This window comes from Filicampus tigris, chromosome 14, assembly GCF_054856515.1.
Source record: "Filicampus tigris isolate MCC_2025a chromosome 14, RoL_Ftig_1.0, whole genome shotgun sequence".
NCBI classification, from domain to species: domain Eukaryota; kingdom Metazoa; phylum Chordata; class Actinopteri; order Syngnathiformes; family Syngnathidae; genus Filicampus; species Filicampus tigris.
Genome location: NC_141230.1, coordinates 890,967 through 910,000, shown reverse-complemented (window position 1 = coordinate 910,000; position 19,034 = coordinate 890,967). Strand labels below are relative to the sequence as shown.

Below are 19,034 nucleotides of genomic sequence, written 5' to 3'. Positions count from 1 at the left end.
TTAATACAATAGTTTTTTAAGAGGTAGTGCAAAAAAATAGTACAACTTCAGTATTTAACTTCGACAACCCTCTGTACAGTCAATGCCTGGAACCAATGACACATTTTACTATTACTACAACTTTTTACTATTTGTGAACTTTACCATGGATTATTCAAAGGGCTGTTTTTAACCAGTATTTATTTTAATACTTTTTTTTTTGCATTATTATCTAGTATTATTTTTCACAAGAGCTTTATTTTTGAGAAATTCAAGACAATACAATAATGCAGCTGTTACTGAAAACATGCTACTGAACACTTGGCTAACCTTGTCTTGCTTTAGAAAGAAAATATATATGACAAACACAACACTGCATTTTATGGGCCAGCAAGGAATCTAATCCAAGCAGTCTATATAAACATATGATGCAGATGTATGTACGGTGTTTCTGTATATGCTGCAGCTGCGTATGCTATAAACTAAATATTAGCTGGATATGTGCATTTGAGTTTTGAACTTGTTGGTTCAATGTTGCCATCAGACGTACTTAGCCGATTCTGACTTTGGGTCATGAGCCGCAACGCGTCATTCTATGGCTCGGCGTCGGCCGGATGAGCCAGCCGGGCCGGCCCGGCACGAGCAGGATCAGCGACCCCGCGATGGGTGACCGCTGCCACAGCGGCGGCTGCTGGGGAGATCCGTGGAAGGGCCCGCTCAGAGAAGCCGACGCCGCGGCCCGTGCTTGCCAGCCGGTACGAAGTGAGTGGAAGGGCTTACCGAAAGGACCACGGCAGCTCAAGTGGGGGCGAGCTTCCATGCTATTGCGACACAGCTTCGGCTGCAGGAGCCCGGGGCGCACACTTTCTATTATTTATTTTTTATTTTTATTTTATTTTTTAAATCGGTTGTACTTCGTTTGTAGCTCATGCGCGCGGCTAACTAGGGAGTCGACGAGCAGTCTGCACTCGGCAGAGCAGGGAGGGAGGGGCGCACAGGGCAGGCTTCGGCAGTGTGTGCAGGAGCAGCAGACCCTTAGGAGCAGACGTTGGCAAAGCGCTATTGGTATCGAAGTCAGTGGTTTGGTATCGAAGTCAGTGGTTTGGTATGGGTTAAAGGAAATAGAAAATTAATGGAAATAGAATTAATGTGTTCCAGCCTTAGACAGAAGATATATTTACCATTTTTCAGAGGCGTGTAGTTCAAGAGTACAGTACAATACAATATACAATAGAGAGAAAGTCAAAACACACTTTCTTAAATGACTGTTTGCGAGCAAGTCACTGTGCAACATCTTAGGCTTTTGACAGTCACTATTATAGTCTCACGAACACTACAGCAAGCGTTTTTTTGTCTTTTTTTCCTTCAAAATATATATTTAACCTTTATTTAACCATGAAAAACTAATTAAAATGTCTTTTTCAAGAGTGTCCCGGTCAAGGGCTGTGCTGCTAGCGGTTAAAAAAGGTTACAATCAACAACCAGACAATTATAAACAATGAGACAATTTCAACTTTGCATATTTCAGTCGGAGTTTGATCATTGTGATGAAAATGGATGTCAGATAGGATGAACACAGGGGCTTGACCCCCAAGCCTCCCCCGCCAGACCTGGAATACACATCGGTGCCCTTTTTTTTTAAGTGGCTGCACCCAGCCTTTGGAGAGACAGAGAAGGACCAACGCCTGGTCTTTCCAAACCCCCCCCGCCCCCCCCAATCGCATGGTCATGCTAGCCCCATGAGGTCGTAACTGGAGCCAAAACCAACATAAGGACACCGGATCCCCTGGGTCTTGATTCAATCAAGCCGTCTCTGGCGGAGCTGGCCGAGACATCAGACCCACAGGACGCGCCCCTTTGGCGCCGCCACCAAGCAATATGCATTTCAAACAAACTGCACATTGGTAGAGCGCATGCCACCCCTAGTGGCGAGTGTGAAGATGGACTGAACCGACTGAAAACGAATTAAAATTATGTTTTAATTTGCATCCAATGTCTTCGTGTTGATCTGCCACCACAGGACATGAAATGAAAACAACACCCAACGCATGAGGGTTGAATTATATTGCAGTTGTAGTTGTGTTTGATTTCTGACCACTTGTGCAAGAAAAAAAAAAACAGAAAACACTATTATACGGAATGTGACCGACCTGTTGTTCAGTGATACAAAAAAAAAACAGGCATTTTAACTTTTCTGCTCACGTGTACTAAGCTCTAAAAAAATTTATTTCACAAATTTGGGAAAACCGCCCAGCCAGCGCCCAGACGTGGGGAGGGGGGCTGCACACATCCCTTATAAAATCATTCCGTGCAGAATTCCTCTCTCTTTCGCTGGCTCCTGGAAAAAAAAGACACTTGCGCTCCTGGAAAAAAAAAAAGGTGCTCCCTTTCCCTCAAAACGGGAATCACAGCGTGCGTCCGGCAAAAAGCCGACGCGCCCGCACAACCAGTGTCTGGACGCCTGAAACGGGTAGTAGCCCCACCAGGTCCGAACCACGCCACGTGCTGAGCCGCAGAACCCCGTGGCCGTTGCGATTAATTTTCCTTGGTTGAACTTTTTCCAATATTGGGACTCGACTTTTTTCTTCTTCTTCTCGCTCCCCCCTGACGACACTCTCCGCGGCAACGGTTCCTCCCCCTCCCTCCCTGAGCGGCGACAAGCAACCCCCGTAAGTGCAGCTTGCAATCTCCTACGAGGGCCATACGATTGGTGCATAACTAATTTTGGGAATCAAGTAGAGCTTGGCATAAGTCAGCTAACTGTAGCCTGGCACGCTAGCTCACTGCTCATTACACACGCACGCACGAACACACACTTACATCGCCCGGTCCCGTGCCCCTTTCCTTTTAAGCGTCAGATATTTATTTTCTTCATTTATTTAGACTTGTCTTAGCATAGGATTTATTTATTGTGTTTCTATTTCTGTTTCTGAACATGATAGTGTGTTTCGTTTGGATTTCAATAGCTGTAGGAAATAAATCATTGTCATTTACAGAAATCCAGTGTGAACTGTGTGTGTTTGAGTCAAAGTTTTAATCACTGATCTGGTAAATCGGATTTACAGATTTTTAATGTAGTGCCTTCATATTTTAAGACTGAATTACGAGAACTTGTCCGTCCGTTTTGTCCAAAGAATCAACCCAAAACGGGCGTGGTGCCCCCTAGCGGCGATCGAGAGTTAGTGCAGGCATTAGCCCAATCATCGCCTATTTATTAACTTAATATTTAATACCAATCATACGCTACATCATCATCATATGAAAGCACAAAACTCAAACTGAAACTCTAAAAACAGATGTGTCTAAGATCCAACTATAAGATGCCCTAGAACGGGCAGTTCGATGCATGTATGATCGGTGTCAGAATTTTGTCCGCATTGCCGGCAGTTATTCGGATTCATTTCCAGTGTGGGTTAGACTCCGCCATGGTCGCGCTTTGTCACTGATTCAGTTGATAGACAGAATTTCTAGGCAATGCCGAGGTGTTGAGGGTGTCTGGTTTGGTGGTCTCAGTATTACACCACTGCTTTTTGCACATGATGTGGTACTGTTGGCTTCTTCAAGCCGCAATCTTCAACTCTCACTGGAGCGGTTCACAGCAGAATGTGAAGCAGTTGGGATGAAAATCAGCACCTCGATTTGAGAATGCTGCAGTTTAAATGGTCATTTCTTTACTGACAGCAGCGGGGGGTATTCACCAAACGCTAAGCTAACGCTGCCGCAGCCACAGCATGCTTGATCCTTTTCACCTTGCATGGTCAGCAATATAAAATATTAAAAGCTTTCTGAACAGGTTTTAATTTGAATAGTGACAATTTTTATCAAAATGTGCAGTGAATGTAAACATAACGTAAACATAAAAACACAGCCCGTAATGCGGGTCTAGTACTTTGTCTTTTAACCCCCTTGTTTTCCACTCTTTTAATGGGAATCATGTCTTCAGCAAGGTAATAAGTCACTGCCTCAGTTACTTCTTACACTGCTTGTTTGTTTTGTCATATGGAGTGCCCTTGTTAAAATGACTGTGTTACCATGGGTTGCGTTAGCTTGGAGCTACCGTGCTGCCTCACACTACCATGTGTTTGATCTCCGTTTGCTGCGGCTGTCGGCGCTGACGTCGACAGCCGCTGACGTCCGAACAGATTCTCTGCAAACTTTGCAAATAACTGGTTTCCGCTTTCTCTTCCGAGGAAAAGCCAAACCAAATCGACATTGTGGATGTGGAGTTTGTTTTCGGGACCAACTCTGCTTCGTGGTGACTTTCCGCTATAGCTCCCCACTATACAAACAAACAGGGAGGCGGGGAGTGTCACGTACGGTGCACTGTGCGTGCTGTGATTGGTTGGTCGGGTATACACATCAGCGGCTTTGCGCCGCCATAGAGCTAAACTGTTTGGAATGTGCCATGTAGACGATCAAACGATCGTTCGGTTTTATGAGATCGTAAACACGTTGAATCGCTTAATTTAATATCGTCATATTGACCACCCCTATGTAGAATGTGTTTTTATTTCAACGCAATGAGCACAAATAAGCATGGAAACTAACAAAACACTCACGCCCCCAAGCAACCACAAAAAAATTATTGAAACAGATTGAATTTTTCTACATACTTGTTTCTGTGCTCTTAATAGCTTCTCCAGTCTGAGTGGTGCAAAATGCTGACATGCAGGTCCTCAGACTGCTCCACTTCTCCAACTGGTAATGCTATGAAAAAGCACAAACAAGTAGAAAATAATATGATTTTAATTTAGGACAAAGTTTTATGCAACTCAAGCATAATTAATCACACGCATATAATATATATATATATATATATATATACACACATATATATATAAACAGATATATACAAATATATAAACACATATATATATAAATAGATATATACAAATATATAAACACATATATATATAAATAGATATATACAAATATATAAACACATATATATATATAAATAGATATATACAAATATATAAACACATATATATATATATATATATATATATATATACACATATATATATATATATATATATATATACACATATATATATATATATATATATATATATATATATATATATATATATATATATATATATATATATATATATATATATACATATACATATACGTATATACGTATATACATATACGTATATACGTATATGTATATACGTATATACGTATACGTATATACGTATACGTATATACGTATATACATATACGTATATACATATACGTATATACATATACGTATATACATATACGTATATACATATACATATATACATATACATATATACATATACATATACACATACATGCGCACGCACACGCGCACACACACACCCCCACGCACGCACACGCGCACGCACGCACGCACACACATACACACACACTCATAATAAATGCCATGCATTGCATTGGCAAATGTATCAGAAATGTATTTCTCTTTCAATTGAAAGAAATATTTTTATCAACGTCTCACACACTCACAAACATAAAGAAACTAAATGTTTCCAAACCGATGCTTTTAACGAGGATTACGCCGCTCGTGTGAGGTTTTCTTTGTCCCGCCATCTTGTCACGTAAGCCTCGGCACAGACGTCTGATGTACAAACGCACGTAATAGCTTGCACATCTTTTTAGTTTTTTATTTTATGCTTTAAACATAGATTATTAATTCCTCTGAATCGATGCAGAATCGTTTTAATAAAACGAACAATGCATTGAAAAAAACGATTATCGTTCCCATACCTAATATGCATACATACAGACATATATATACAGTGATCCCTCATTCATCGCGGTTAATGGGGGGACAGATCCCGTTGAGATAAGTGAAACCCGCAAAGTAGAGTCGGACTTATGATTATGATTTTATATGATACTTATTGTACAGTTTTATTTTAGGAGATTTGCGCCTCTGTTACGCTGTTGCGAACCCCAACATGGTTCCCAACCTTCTAAATACTTGTTAAACAATCAATTTAACTATAAAAATGCAAAATGAAGAATATACACGCTGGAGGAACACCCTGCAACGACAGACAGCGACGCTGACCATTAAAGTACCTTCTGCGCATGCATAAATGTAATACCCTTCTATATCATCTGCGGCGGTAGTCACCATTTCTCATGGTTAGAAAACTCAAACCGGAAAGCTGTTGGCCGGCGGCGGATTATAAAAATGTAGACAATGCATTCAGCTCTATTCTTCGCTCACGAACTCCCACGCGAAGTAAACCATCACGTTCTTGACACCGTATTGTGAAATACTTACGTTGTCAACCCTCGCTCTTGTACTTGTAAGAAGATTAAGGCAGCAGAGGCGTGCTCACTGTTTTTCCGCATTTGTCACTTCCCGTTGGTGCTCCGCGCGCTGATTTGCCAGCTAACAGCCAATCAGAGTGACCAAATGTCACAACTGGCAACGTCGATTCAACATACGGAAACGCCCCCAAGACGCTTGGAGACAGGTTACGACACTACGACGGTGGCCACTAACACCAATCAGACGGCGCTTAAAGACGCCACGATGCTTAACGACCTCCGACGTCGGTTTGGTGTATCAGGGCCAAGAGCACGCAGTAACTTGCTGCTTTTTTTGAAGCAAGACAAATGTTGCGTGTTCTAAGAAAAAGAAAAAGTTAAAAAAGTGCACGTCCTACGATGTGACAGGCATGCGCACATCGCAATCGCGATGTTCAAAGAACACATCGTGCAGGCCTATTTTATTACCACTCTAAATTTATTTTTAATTTATCTTTTATTTTTAGGTGTTGCCATTAAGTGTTTGAGGAAAATAAGTCATGTTGCGTTAACTTTGAGTGGTGGGATTTCCGAGTTCTTAAACACAACATCCGGGACGTGGTCACAAGTAGGAGTGTGACACAATCTCGATATGGTGATACATCATGATGTTTTGTCTTCCGATCGATTTTAAATTAATATACAGCCGCTGTAAAGACTCCTTTATTGTTCATTGCTTATTGGGGAGTTACTTGGCGGTCCACTAGGGGCGCGCCGCAGAGGAGCGGCAGAGAAGCTGGCGGAAGTTGTCAGGCGAAGAAGACAAACAAACAATGGGAGAGAACATGGCTTTAGCGAGCGAAAGACAAGTTAAAAGATGCGCCGGTATCATACAAAAGGTGTGGCTGCATTTCGGACTTTACAGTAGTACGAATGGAACTAAGCTGGTGAAGGAATTTTCTATATCCAAGAACTGTACCACAAAAAAATAAGGTGCACTTGAAACACGCCGAGTATGCACAGAAGCTTACAGCGGCATCACACAGCACCAGTCGCAAGCCAAAAGGTCACCCAAAGACTGTTAGATTTGCATCCTGGCCAGACCAGCGTGGGTTCTCTACTGCAAACAAATTCTTCCGGGACAAAGTCGATCACGTACAGCATCTGTGTGTATATTTGCAAGGATCTCCGCCCAAATAGTGTAGTTGAGAATGGTGGTTTTCGCGACATGATGCGCACTCTAGAGCCACACTACGTAATAGTCGAAAACGTTTCACTGAGAAAAATATTACAACTTTGTCGGAAGAGACCAGGCTTCAGGTATTGAATGCACTCGAGTCGAAGAACGAGTGGGTCTTAAATGCGATGGATGGACATCAAGGCACACACTGTCTTTTACTGCCACCACCACGCATTTTATCAGCGATTGGGAACTCAAATCAGACGTGCTTTAAACCCGTGAATTGCATGAAATCCACAGTGATGCGCACATTGCAAAATTTGTTGGATTTAACATTGCTTACATTAAAGTTATCCTTTGATTTTCTTTTTTTCACTTTAAAATCTGCAAGTAGAGGCTATGCAGTAGATTTGCATTTTACAGCAAAATTACATAACAATTGTCACTGTTTATAAATACAACAGAATGGGAATGTTCCTGACATGTTGCACTACAATAGTGTCTAACTGATTCACTACGAGACCTTTTCAGACCCACTGTGAAATGACAAGAATATGTCATTGGGATAGAATGAGTCAAGACACGCAATTTGTTTGCAGAACTGTTGCAATAATAAAGTATCTCTGTAACGAAGGCATTTATTTGTTTATAAAAAATTGCACTTGAATTTAATATTGTGTTTTCAGTAATGTAAAAAAGAGTTTTTTTTTCTTTGAAAAACTTTGAATAGTAGTATCGGATATTATCGTGGATTGATTTCCTGACCAATATATCGATAATCGCTGTATTGTCATTAGGAATGTGCGCGACTAGTCGTTTAACCCTCTACGATTTATTAAACGTTTAGTACAGTGATCCCTCGCTACTTCGCGCTTCAACTTTCAGTGCATTACGGATTTTTCAGAAGCATTCATGAACTAAAAATGAAACAACACAGCCATATCGGGAGCTATATTGCAGAAAGACGCATTGTTTCAAAGTTATGAGTTGACTCTGAGGCTTTGCACATACCCGCAGGCACTCATAAAAGGCGGTGACTGGTTCCCAGCACGACATCGACCAACGAGAGCACAAGTGGATTTACTTTTCCCACACACCGTACTGTACGTGAGCTGACTCTGTTCGCGTCATCGCAGCCTCTCGCTTAGTCTCGTCCACTATTCAAATGTGCCGTTGATTTAGTCTGAGTCAAGCTGGATACTTTCTCCTCCATATTTGTAATGATGTGTTTGCTCAAATAAAGTTTTGTAAAAATCGGATCGTACAGTACATTAGCTGTGTAATATAATTCGTGAGCGCAGGTCCCGACCGGCACGGACGACTTAAGACGTCGCCAAATAAAGTGTGAAAGTGTTTGTTACTTTTGTCTTAGGTTGCCTTAAAACAGCTTACCGTAACTACAATCCCGCGTTGCATTTTATCCAAAGGACTTTATTGATGTTGTGCAAAGATAAAGTTAATGCATGATCCCCCTGGCGGCCATGCTTCTTCGTTTTTTAAATGAAGTAGGAGGAGAAGAAGAAAGAATAAGCAGGCGAAGAAGAATGAGGGAAGAAGAAGCGGCCGCTTTTACTTTCACTTTTCACGACGACGACAAACGTTTTAAAGTGCAGGATTGGATAAATTACACTATGGCATTCTAGTTAAGGTAAGTCAATTTTATGATAAAAATTAAAACTTTAACATAGTTTTTTGCAAGCGTTCCGTGGTGCTCGTCAGCTGCTGCGGTCGGTCAAAGCTAAATTCTGATCACAGCCTGCAAGCTTGGTATTTATATTCTTCATTTTGCATTTTTATAGTTAAATTGATTGTTTGACAAGTATTTAGAAGTGTGGGAACCATGTCGGGGTTCGCTACAGCGTAACAGAGGCGCAAAACCCCCAAATAAAACTGTACAGTAAATATCATATAAAATAGTAATCATAATCATAAGTCCGACTCTGCGGGTTTCACTCATTGCGGCGGGTTCTGTCCCCCCATTAACCGCGATGAATGAGGGATCAGTGTATTTTACTAGTCGGTTAAACGCTGTATTATCACTTATCTTGTTCCTCACGTCTCTCTGCCTCTGTAAACAAGCCAAACACCAAGAGAGAGAATTGTTCCTCTCTCCCCCGCCCACACGCACACATAGTAGGGGGCGGGGACACTAAGTTTGGGGAAGAAAAGAGATGTCGAAGCTCCCACGAAAAACAATGTCACCGTTTGGCAGTATTTTGATGCAGCACATGACAACAAGGTTGTCTGTAGGCTTTGTAAACATACACTCGCTTACAACCACTCTCCCGGAGCGATGAGAAACCACATGTGCAGCGCGCAGTCTCAGGCTCCTGCCGCAAGCTGCGTAGCAACAATAGCGCGTTAGCTCGCCCCCAGTCGCGCTCAGCTCCTCGTCCCGGCCGGCAAGCGTGGGCAGTGGCGGTGGCGACTCTGGGTGGGGTGGGCCCTTCCCACAGATCTCCACAGCTACAGCGGCCGCTGGTACACCGCGGTGGCAGCAGTCGCCCTTCGCGGGGTCGGTAATCCGGGCCGGCCCGGCCGGCTCATTCTGGGAATTTGGGTGACAAATTTTAAGAAATGGCTGGACTAAGCATGGCCGGAAGTGGATTTTAGTCCGGCCCACTAATCGGCCCTCATGCGTGTGACGTGCTCACGAGTCGGCCAAATTTCATCTCAGCCTACTCTGTAAAAGACTTCTTTAGGCTTCTTTCTACTCCCGCGTCGGCACGAGGGACAACTGCTGTGATAGGGATTGTGGTATTACCACCCCGGCCCCTCTTGTAATGGTATGCCCCAGTTGCAGGTGGGAGGCACGGGTTATGTGATGTGACAATAAGGAAATACAAACATGCTTGAACGCGCGTTGCTGTCTCACTTCTCTTCTTACACAGACAACTGCCGCATTGATTCACATGACCGACGCATTGTGCTGTTGGCGACAGGTCTGCAACACATGCCACGCACACATCAGGAATTGTTGCTGCTCTGATCGGCCCATTATGTCACATGTTGCGATGACATACAGTTTACCAACCGGAGAAGGATGCACCACACAGCTCGTTGCTGCTGCTGCAAAGCAAACTAGTTTGGCAGTGGCGTGGGTGTCATGTCAAGAAGCAACTCACCCACGTTCCCCCTTAGCAGCCTCCTTCCAGATCATTTTCGCAATAAAATCAAATGCACCGTCTAGTCATCTCGGTCCCTTTATAGATGTAGCAGGCACGATATCCATTGTTGTCACTGTCTTTTTGAAGCGACGCCCCCCCCCCCCCGACTTGGAATGTAACTGTTTCAAAACAACTTGTGTCCGTAAGTATAGTCAAGATGCGCGCAGCACTCAAGCATGGCGTCTGCCCTACTTCCGGAAATACGCCATAGCAAACCTGCTAGTGGTTTGCTGTCACGCTTTTACTTTGAAGGTGAAGGAGGGGAAGTGTGAAAAAAAACAACTTGTTGACTGCGACTTCTGGCTGTCTGTTGGACCCAAATAATTATACAATACAAGAAATCCAACCCCAGGCTTGCAATGCAAGTAAGCACACGCAGTTGGGTAAGTAGTAAAGTACTACTGGTGCATTTGAAGCGTGTCCACAGAGGGTTCGAATTGTAAATTAGCCACCTAATGATCTTTAAAAAAGCATCTCTCCCACGGACGCTTTTTTTTTTTTTTTTTTTTTTGGTGCGGGCGGAACGGGGCCGACAATGATTATGATTATGGGCCGGGGTGTCGCAGCCGGAATGGTACCTAGGTCATGGGTGGAGGAGGACCGGCAAAAAAGGGTCAAGCGCCCAGCACTGGTTTTTAATCAACCTGAGTTTGCTGACTAATTCCTCCATAGCCCGTAGTGGACGCTACAAAATGTTAGCGTACCACAACAGGACATGCATGCAGCGTTCAGACACACACAGGATAGCCTGTGTGTGCTAACTAGCTAGCTTCCAGAAACAACTATCCCTGACATCAATGAAATCGGGCATCAGCCACAACGTGCTTCCTTTTTAGATACTCGTTTATCACCGCTGTGCTGCTATGAAAGGGAGATTTACATCGCTTTAATTAATTTTGTGAAATGCGCCCGTACTTTTGGATTCTGTTGTTAACTTTGACTCGTGTAGCAATGACACCATTAACCACAATGCTTCGATTTACATCACGGATGACCGGGATTACCACTACTGCGCATGTGCGTTGCACACAAATCAGGAGATGAGCGAGAGAGTGGCTACAGTTAACATGCTCGGCCAGATTGGATGTCTTCCCACCTCGAGCAACGATAGTTTTAAAACAGGCATTACAGACGGTCTTTTTTTGTCATGTTGGTCGGCTTTCCATGCCCCCAGTCATGTAAGCAAAAAAGATCTACTTCGCGCGTCATGACTTTCAACGAGGAGCCGCGGTGCAGCAAGCCAACATGCAGCCAGCGCTACAATGCTTTGAGGCAATCATGCTATGAGGCTATCCTGACACACAGGATGCATGCCACTTAAAAAGGAAAAATCAACCCAAACACATTTTTTACAAAAATATGTTTTCAGCAGGCCCACTCGTTGAAATACAGCTTTCTGATTCATATTGCGTTAGTGGAATATAACTTAAGCAGCAATATCCACCCCTTTTTAGCCATCTCAGGGGATGGACATTTAGTCACTTCTGTCAACTGAAAATGACATCACAACAACCCAGGGCTCAGGTAACGACCAATCACGGCTCAGCTTTAGAAAAGGCTCAGGTAACGACCAATCACGGCTCAGCTTTAGAAAACAGGACAGGTTGTGATGTCATTTTCAGTTGACAGAAGTGACAAAAAGGCCGCCCCCAGTGATGGCTAAAAACTAGTGGATTAACTCTTATTCCACAAACGCAATATTTATCAGAATGCCTTGTTTCAACTAGCTTGCATAGAACATATTCTTGAAAAAAATATGTTTGGGTTGACTTCCTCTTAGGCGTTTCAACAGGTCGGCAGACAGGCGGCTATACCCATATGTATACTGCTTTTAAGACACTGTTGGTGAGCTGTGTGTGCTTTTTGATTAGTTTTTTAAAATAACGGTGTTAAAACAAATGGTATGACACAGACAAATCGGGGTACGGTACTGGTACCGGTATTCCATGCAACACTAGTTCAAACTGATTACATTTATTGATTTTAGTAAATAATCATTAACTTAGAATTTCATGGTTGCAACACGTTCCAAAAAAGCTGGGACGGGTGGCAAGACTGAGAAAGTTGAGGAATGCTTATCAAAGACCTGTTTGGAACATCCCACAGGTGAACAGGCTAACTGGGAACAGGTGGGTGCCATGACTGGGTATAAAAGAAGCTTCCCTGAATTGCCAAAATGGGGTGAGATCATGGGCGGAACCAGCCTGTTTTTGGGGGTCCTCAAGTACCCCCAAATTCAACCCAAGCACCCCCAAAAATTATAGCACTTTTAAAACTCACTTTTCCTTAATAAAGGACAGGATATGATTAAATACGATGAAAAATGCTAGATAAAAAATAAAACAAAACAAAAATGTGAACAACGCAGCATCGGAAATACTCTCCTGCCTCGAAATGGGTTCAGTCCATTTAATTCCCAGCACCGCTCTCGCCCCCGTCCCCGCTCCTCCTTCGCTCCGCTCGTCACTTGCGGCGGAGTCTGTGTGAAGGCTCCAGTGTATTACGGTGAGAGTATGTTGTACAGTGGTTATGTTGAACAACTATTTTACCACCAAATACCATGACTGTTATCATCAACAGATATTAGTCCTCATTTTAGCTGCATTGAATCGAATGCAACAATGATCAGCCTAGCTTAATTGTTGCGTGTGTGTAAGCTATGTCCTCCCAGCGCCAGCATGGACGTTCACAATTTTTTTCTGTAAAAAAGCACCATGTTCAGGTGAGAGTCTATTACCCACAGTAACTATAAATAAATACACAAAACCTCTTCCTAATTTATTTGTATATGGTAGTCAGCACTAGGAGAGAGAGGGGTAGAAAGGGAGGAGGGAACCTGGAGTCCTGGAGAACAGGTAACACACTCACAGAGAAGCAAAATATGAACAGTGGCTGAAGTTAAAAACATTCCATCCAGAATAAAATTTAAGATGTATGCTGATTATTATGTATTTTCTCCTCATCAGTTGACCACATTATCATCACACTTTGATGGATTATCTACAAACCATTTACTATTAAAAAAGTTATTAATTGATACTGATTTTTATGATACTGAATTTTTATCTTCTGGGTAATAAAACAGCTTGTTTGATAACACAGAGGTAGATTATTTATTATTTTATCATTTATTACTTATTTAAATGACTGAATGAATATTTTTAATGACTGAAAAATGTATGTGGTTGTTAGTGGAAAGGGAGAGTGATAAAGAAAAGGGAGAGGAACACCAAAAAGGTATTGACAGGTTTGCAACCCTCAAGGTCAGGCGACACAGCTTAATCTGTAAAGTGTAGGGTGGAATTATAAAGTGTTGAATAGAATACATCATTGTCTAATAAGTTCCATGCTTCTTCTTCTGTGTGTGTACTCTATCAGAAATGAGTAAAAACTGGGCATGGCGTAGTAATAGTGTTTCTGCTAACCACAAAGTGTAATGTGCTGTTCACAAATGGGAAGTGACATTCCTGAACAGTGTTGAATGATCCTAAATCACTTTGAGTGAAACAAAAAAAAATTGTCAACCAGCCAGCCACTATGGGTGCTCAGCACCCCCAAAGCTCTGAACCTAAAATCGCCTTTGGGTGAGATTCACCTCTTTGTAAAACTGAGTCAGAAAGCAGTCGAACAGTTTAAGGGCAATGTTCCTCGACGTATATGGGCAATATGACTGAAAAGTATATCACGATATAAGTGTTTCATATTGGTCGATATCGATAAATGTTGATTTTTTTTTCTTTTTTTAAACTATAGAAGATAATTACCCGAAGAAAGATACATTTAGGTTACTTTATTTTAACATAATACTTAACCTTTAATAAGAGGTCAACTATGAAAGAGTGAAGGTTTTAAGGTTGAATAATTTGAATTTTTGGGAAGTATGAATTAGGGCTGGCCGATATGACTGAAAATATATTACGATATAAGTGTTTCATATTGGTCGATATCGTTTTTTTTCTTTTTTTAAACTATTGAAAATAATGACCCGAAGAAAAATACATTTAGGTTATTTTATTTTTACATAATACTTAACCTTTAATAAGAGGTCAATGTAAATATGAAAGAGTGAAATAAACTGGTCGATATAAAGAAGAAATAAACTCAATTTTAAAGATAATGTGCTTAGAAAGGCTGAGAAATGTTTGAAAAACGGTCACAATCTAAGTATTTCATATCAGTCAATATTGATAATTATTGATTTTGTTTTAAACCTTACCTTTAAATAACAGTTAACTTTTTTAAAGTTTTTTGAACATCTTTATGTAGTGTAATGTGCAGTTTGTCCTCCATCAGTGCATTGTAAATGCGTATTTGCATTAGGTCTACCTCAAAGCAGTTGTTGACACATAATAGCCTTCGTTCAATGTTCATCCAATGTAAGTGAACGAATCTTCTTCTTGGTTTAAACGCTTCTTCCTCGTTGGTTTAAAAGCTGCTGCTTCTTTGGTTTTAACGCTTCTTCATGTTTGGAGGCGGAGGGGCGCTGCCTACATCCCGCACCATGCTGCGATCGGGTTTGTTTTTCTTCTTTCTATTGAACGTTTTATCGAACGCATTTTCTATTGGTATCGATCTAGTGGCAATCGCGATACATATCGATATCAAATTATCGGCCCAGCCCTAGTACAAACATATCTTCAGTCACTGAAGTCTTTACATCATACGAAACTACCAATTGAGACGACTATATGGTCGTGCTTTACCACCCCAAAAAAGGGTGCGAACTAGGGTTGCCAACTGTCCCGTATTAGCTGGGACATACCGTATTTTGGGCTGATTTGGTTTGTCCCGTATATTGACCATCAACTCTCGCAAATACAGAAAAACTACAATCTACCAAATATAAGATGTCCTGTAATATAAGATGCTTTTAGTAAAGCTTTGGATGGCGATCGATTGTCAATAACTACGGACACAAACGGGTTGGCAGCTCAATGTCTTTTACTTGTATACTTGCTTGAACAATATTGATGGTTCTTAAACAGTGATAGCACATTACAGCGCTCCTAATGGAGACTCTCTGTACTACACATGACAGATCCTAGATCAGATAAAGCGTCAATCTCAGAACAAGCGGCAATCACTCCACCTGTCATGTAAGGACTTCTCTCTGGCTGCGCAAAATGACAGAAGACTGCTTGAGTCTGTCAAAAGCAGCCAGAAATATCCATAGAAAAATACATTTGGTGAGTGACACTCTTTTACATTTCAGATTTCTTACATTCGTTTTTTGATGAAAATTGTGGTTTCATATGAGGTGACTGTCGCTGTCCTGTGACAAGATAAGATAAGATAAAATAAATAAGATAAGAAGGTCTTTATTGATCCCACAGTGGGGACATTTTCAGTGTTACAGCAGCAAAGATATAGGTCACACAGGGACGGCATAATGTAGCCATTAATGTATAACATTAATTGAAAAACAGTGAAAAACACTGTCCATTTTTTTACGTGAATATGGTTTCAGCATTAACTTGAAAAAAAGAAAAAAATAAAAAATTCATACATCATGCTCACACCACCGTGGCACCGTGCACCTGTCCCTTATTTAGGAGTGAGAAAGTTGGCAACCCTAGTGCGAACAAATCTGGGTTTATACAATCAACCGGAAAAGTTGGTCGCACCAGTGCTACTAGTGCAATAGTTAGTGTAGAGCTCAGATGAATACACTCTAAGTGTAAAATTGTATATCTTCATTAAAACGTGAACTAAAGTGGGCCTGTCTGAGCCCTGTAACTCCGTGACTGAAAATGAGTCTCACTCCGACTCTATATATGATGATGATGATGATGATATATCCGTGCACGAGACGCTCAATTATGAGCTCGAGGCGACCCCATCATTCGTGAACTCTTATACCAGTGGTAAATGATAAAAATAAATGATACATCTGTTGCTCGCTTGATCAGGCGAGTGACACATACATTCACATACAATACCCGGAATGTAAGTATTGATCAACCCAAGCCGATTGGTAAGAAATATCAACTGGCAATTGAAATAACCACACGATGAATGTACAGTACTTCTGAAAGTGAAACGTGTGTTACCTTTGAAGTCCATAGTCGTCTTAAAAGCAATATGGAGGTCGACATTTTCCACGTCTTTTTCGTCCTTCTCGTCGTCGTAATATCCTTCTTCTTTTTGGGCCTTCTCGTCTTCGGCCCAATACCAATACCCACACGACACCCTACGGCCCTCGTTAAAGTGTACACGTAGTATGAGTGCTGGTAGTGTTCGAGAGCGCAGGTGATAAGCTTACAAAATTTGCGGAATTGGGACAGTGCGTGTTACGTCATCGATTTACGCCACCGTGTTCAAGGGGATCTGGCCTGAGTCGTTGCAGGCCCAATCCCAATAACCAAACTAGTACCCTTGCGTGCCTCAATTGCGCGTTCCCTTTCGAGGCCACAAGTGTGTAGACTAGTAATCCAATTCTACAAAAGTCGCGCCGTCCCGCCCCTTTTGCACCCTTGTTCCACACTTCTTGAGCACGCATCCATGGCCCCTCAACCAAAGCATATTACCCAAAATTCATTGCAGTTTTGACCCAAAATAGAAGGAAACCGTCGAGGTTCGGTGTAATCCCTGTGCCGATTTTTTTACAGGAGTAAATACAATACAATACAATTTTATTTATACAGCGCATTTCATAACAGCTAGAGCCGTAACAAAGCACTTTACATACAATACAATAAAAAGGCCATAATACAAGTGGAATCAATAAATTAACATAAAACACAATATACAATCGACACCGGAAAAGAGCCGAAAATTTCAGGTCTGATCAAAAGCCAGAGTATAGAAATGTGTCTTCAACCGGGTTTTAAAAATGGACAGAGAGGAATTATACATACTTTAAATTGTTCAATTTCATCGATGGCCCAATCCCACCCCCACACTTGCACCCTACGGTCGTCATTGAAGAGTACACAATCGACGTGCACGAAGTGCGAGAGAGCACGTTTCAAGTGCACAATAACTGCAGAATTGCTCAGCGCGTGTGACGTTATTGACTAACGCCGCTGCGTCATCAACCATGGCAGAACGTGTTGTTGTTTTGGCAATTTTGCTGTTTGAAATTATGTCAACACTTGAGTAAAGAAGTAGTTAAGTAAAAATCGGGCTTGGTCTTCCGGTCAATGAGAGGTATGGCTTCGTTATTTGAACTATTGACGGCTCCTGTACATCTGCGGCGCGTGCGCAGCAAGTCGCTAAATACGGCAGCTACGCTAAGACAATACGAGGGTGACTAAAACAGCGATTCAATGTCCTTACGGTCCATGTCTCTTTTGGTCATTGAATGTTACGTCTGAAACAAGATATTAAAGAATTGAAAAAACGAATGGTTATTTGATTTTCGTTTTAAAACGTAAACATGAAAATTGAAATACAGATTGATTGTCTTGTTTCTTTTCCGGAACGAGTAAGAAAAACTGTGACGAAAATGACATTTTCTATTTTTCTTTCTGAAACAAAAATAGAGTATTGCACGAGACACAAAATGAAAAATGGTCCGTTTATTTGTTTGGTTTTACTGGATGTTGTCGCCGACAAGAGTATGTTCCTTTACTGACCGATAGATGGCGACAGCGTAAGGCCCACACTTGCCTACCAGTGGAAAACACTGTAAAGAAGGAATCAATTAGGTTCCAGGTTGGGGAGAAATTAAAATAGTAGTTCAAAGTTTGCTGTTGTGATATGGAAATTGATCATTATATCGTCTTCAGAAAGGACAAACGTGTGTTTCTACGGAAGACAGACATGTCTGCGCAAAAACTGAGTCGCATATTCCAGGTATAACAATGTTGGTATACACTGCAAAATGTAGAAGTAACACTTCAGACAACGTCATCTTTGAAGTTACAGGGCTGTCAGATGCCTTTTCTGTGCTGAGATCCTTTAGTGAAGAGCAGCAACTTTTAACACTGTTAACCAGGAGTTTCTGTTCAGGTTAAATATTTCAGACTAGTGTTGACTTTTACTACAAATACCACCAAAATATATCCTTCAAAGAGCTTGTTTAAAAAAATATATATACTTTTTTCCCCATCAAATTTGAGCCTATCCTTAGGTTAAGAGCAGAAATTCTGGAATGTGAATGTCAATTTTTATGCAGCCAAACAAAGGGAGAAAAAAGCTGTTAAACACATCTCTTTCTGTTACAATTATTCAGGTGCTATTTAAAACAACCCTTGCATTTGTTCTGACAAAGGGTGGTCAAAAAGAGTTTTTACACATTACGCTCTTTTGTTTAAAAATGTTGGTATCCTCTGTTAAAGAATTAATAATATTAGTATTGATATTAATGAAGAATAATAATCCATCGAAACCTCTTATCATCACAAGGGTCGTGGGGCGTGCTGGAGCCTATCCCAGCTGTCTTTGGGCAGTAGGCGGGGGACACCCTGAATTGGTTGCCAGCCAATCGCAGAGCACACAGAGACAAA

General features: G+C 41.5%; 1 protein-coding gene across 3 annotated transcripts in view; it reads right to left on the bottom strand.

The window, feature by feature from the left end:
• Positions 1-17,129, bottom strand: part of ndufv3 (NADH:ubiquinone oxidoreductase subunit V3) — a 25,118-nt gene extending 7,989 nt beyond the window's left edge. Inside the window, exons 1-2 of one of the 3 annotated variants that reach the window (XM_086050722.1) lie at positions 16,635-17,129; positions 4,593-4,686 (exon numbers count right to left, since the gene is read on the bottom strand). In XM_086050722.1, the coding sequence (XP_085906848.1) occupies positions 4,593-4,686; positions 16,635-16,679 (139 nt within the window). In that variant the 5' untranslated portion in view covers positions 16,680-17,129. The remainder of the gene's footprint in view (positions 1-4,592; positions 4,687-16,634) is intronic. The other 2 variants (XM_086050723.1, XM_086050724.1) reach the window with 2 other exon arrangements.
• Between the last annotated feature and the right edge of the window lie 1,905 nt (positions 17,130-19,034).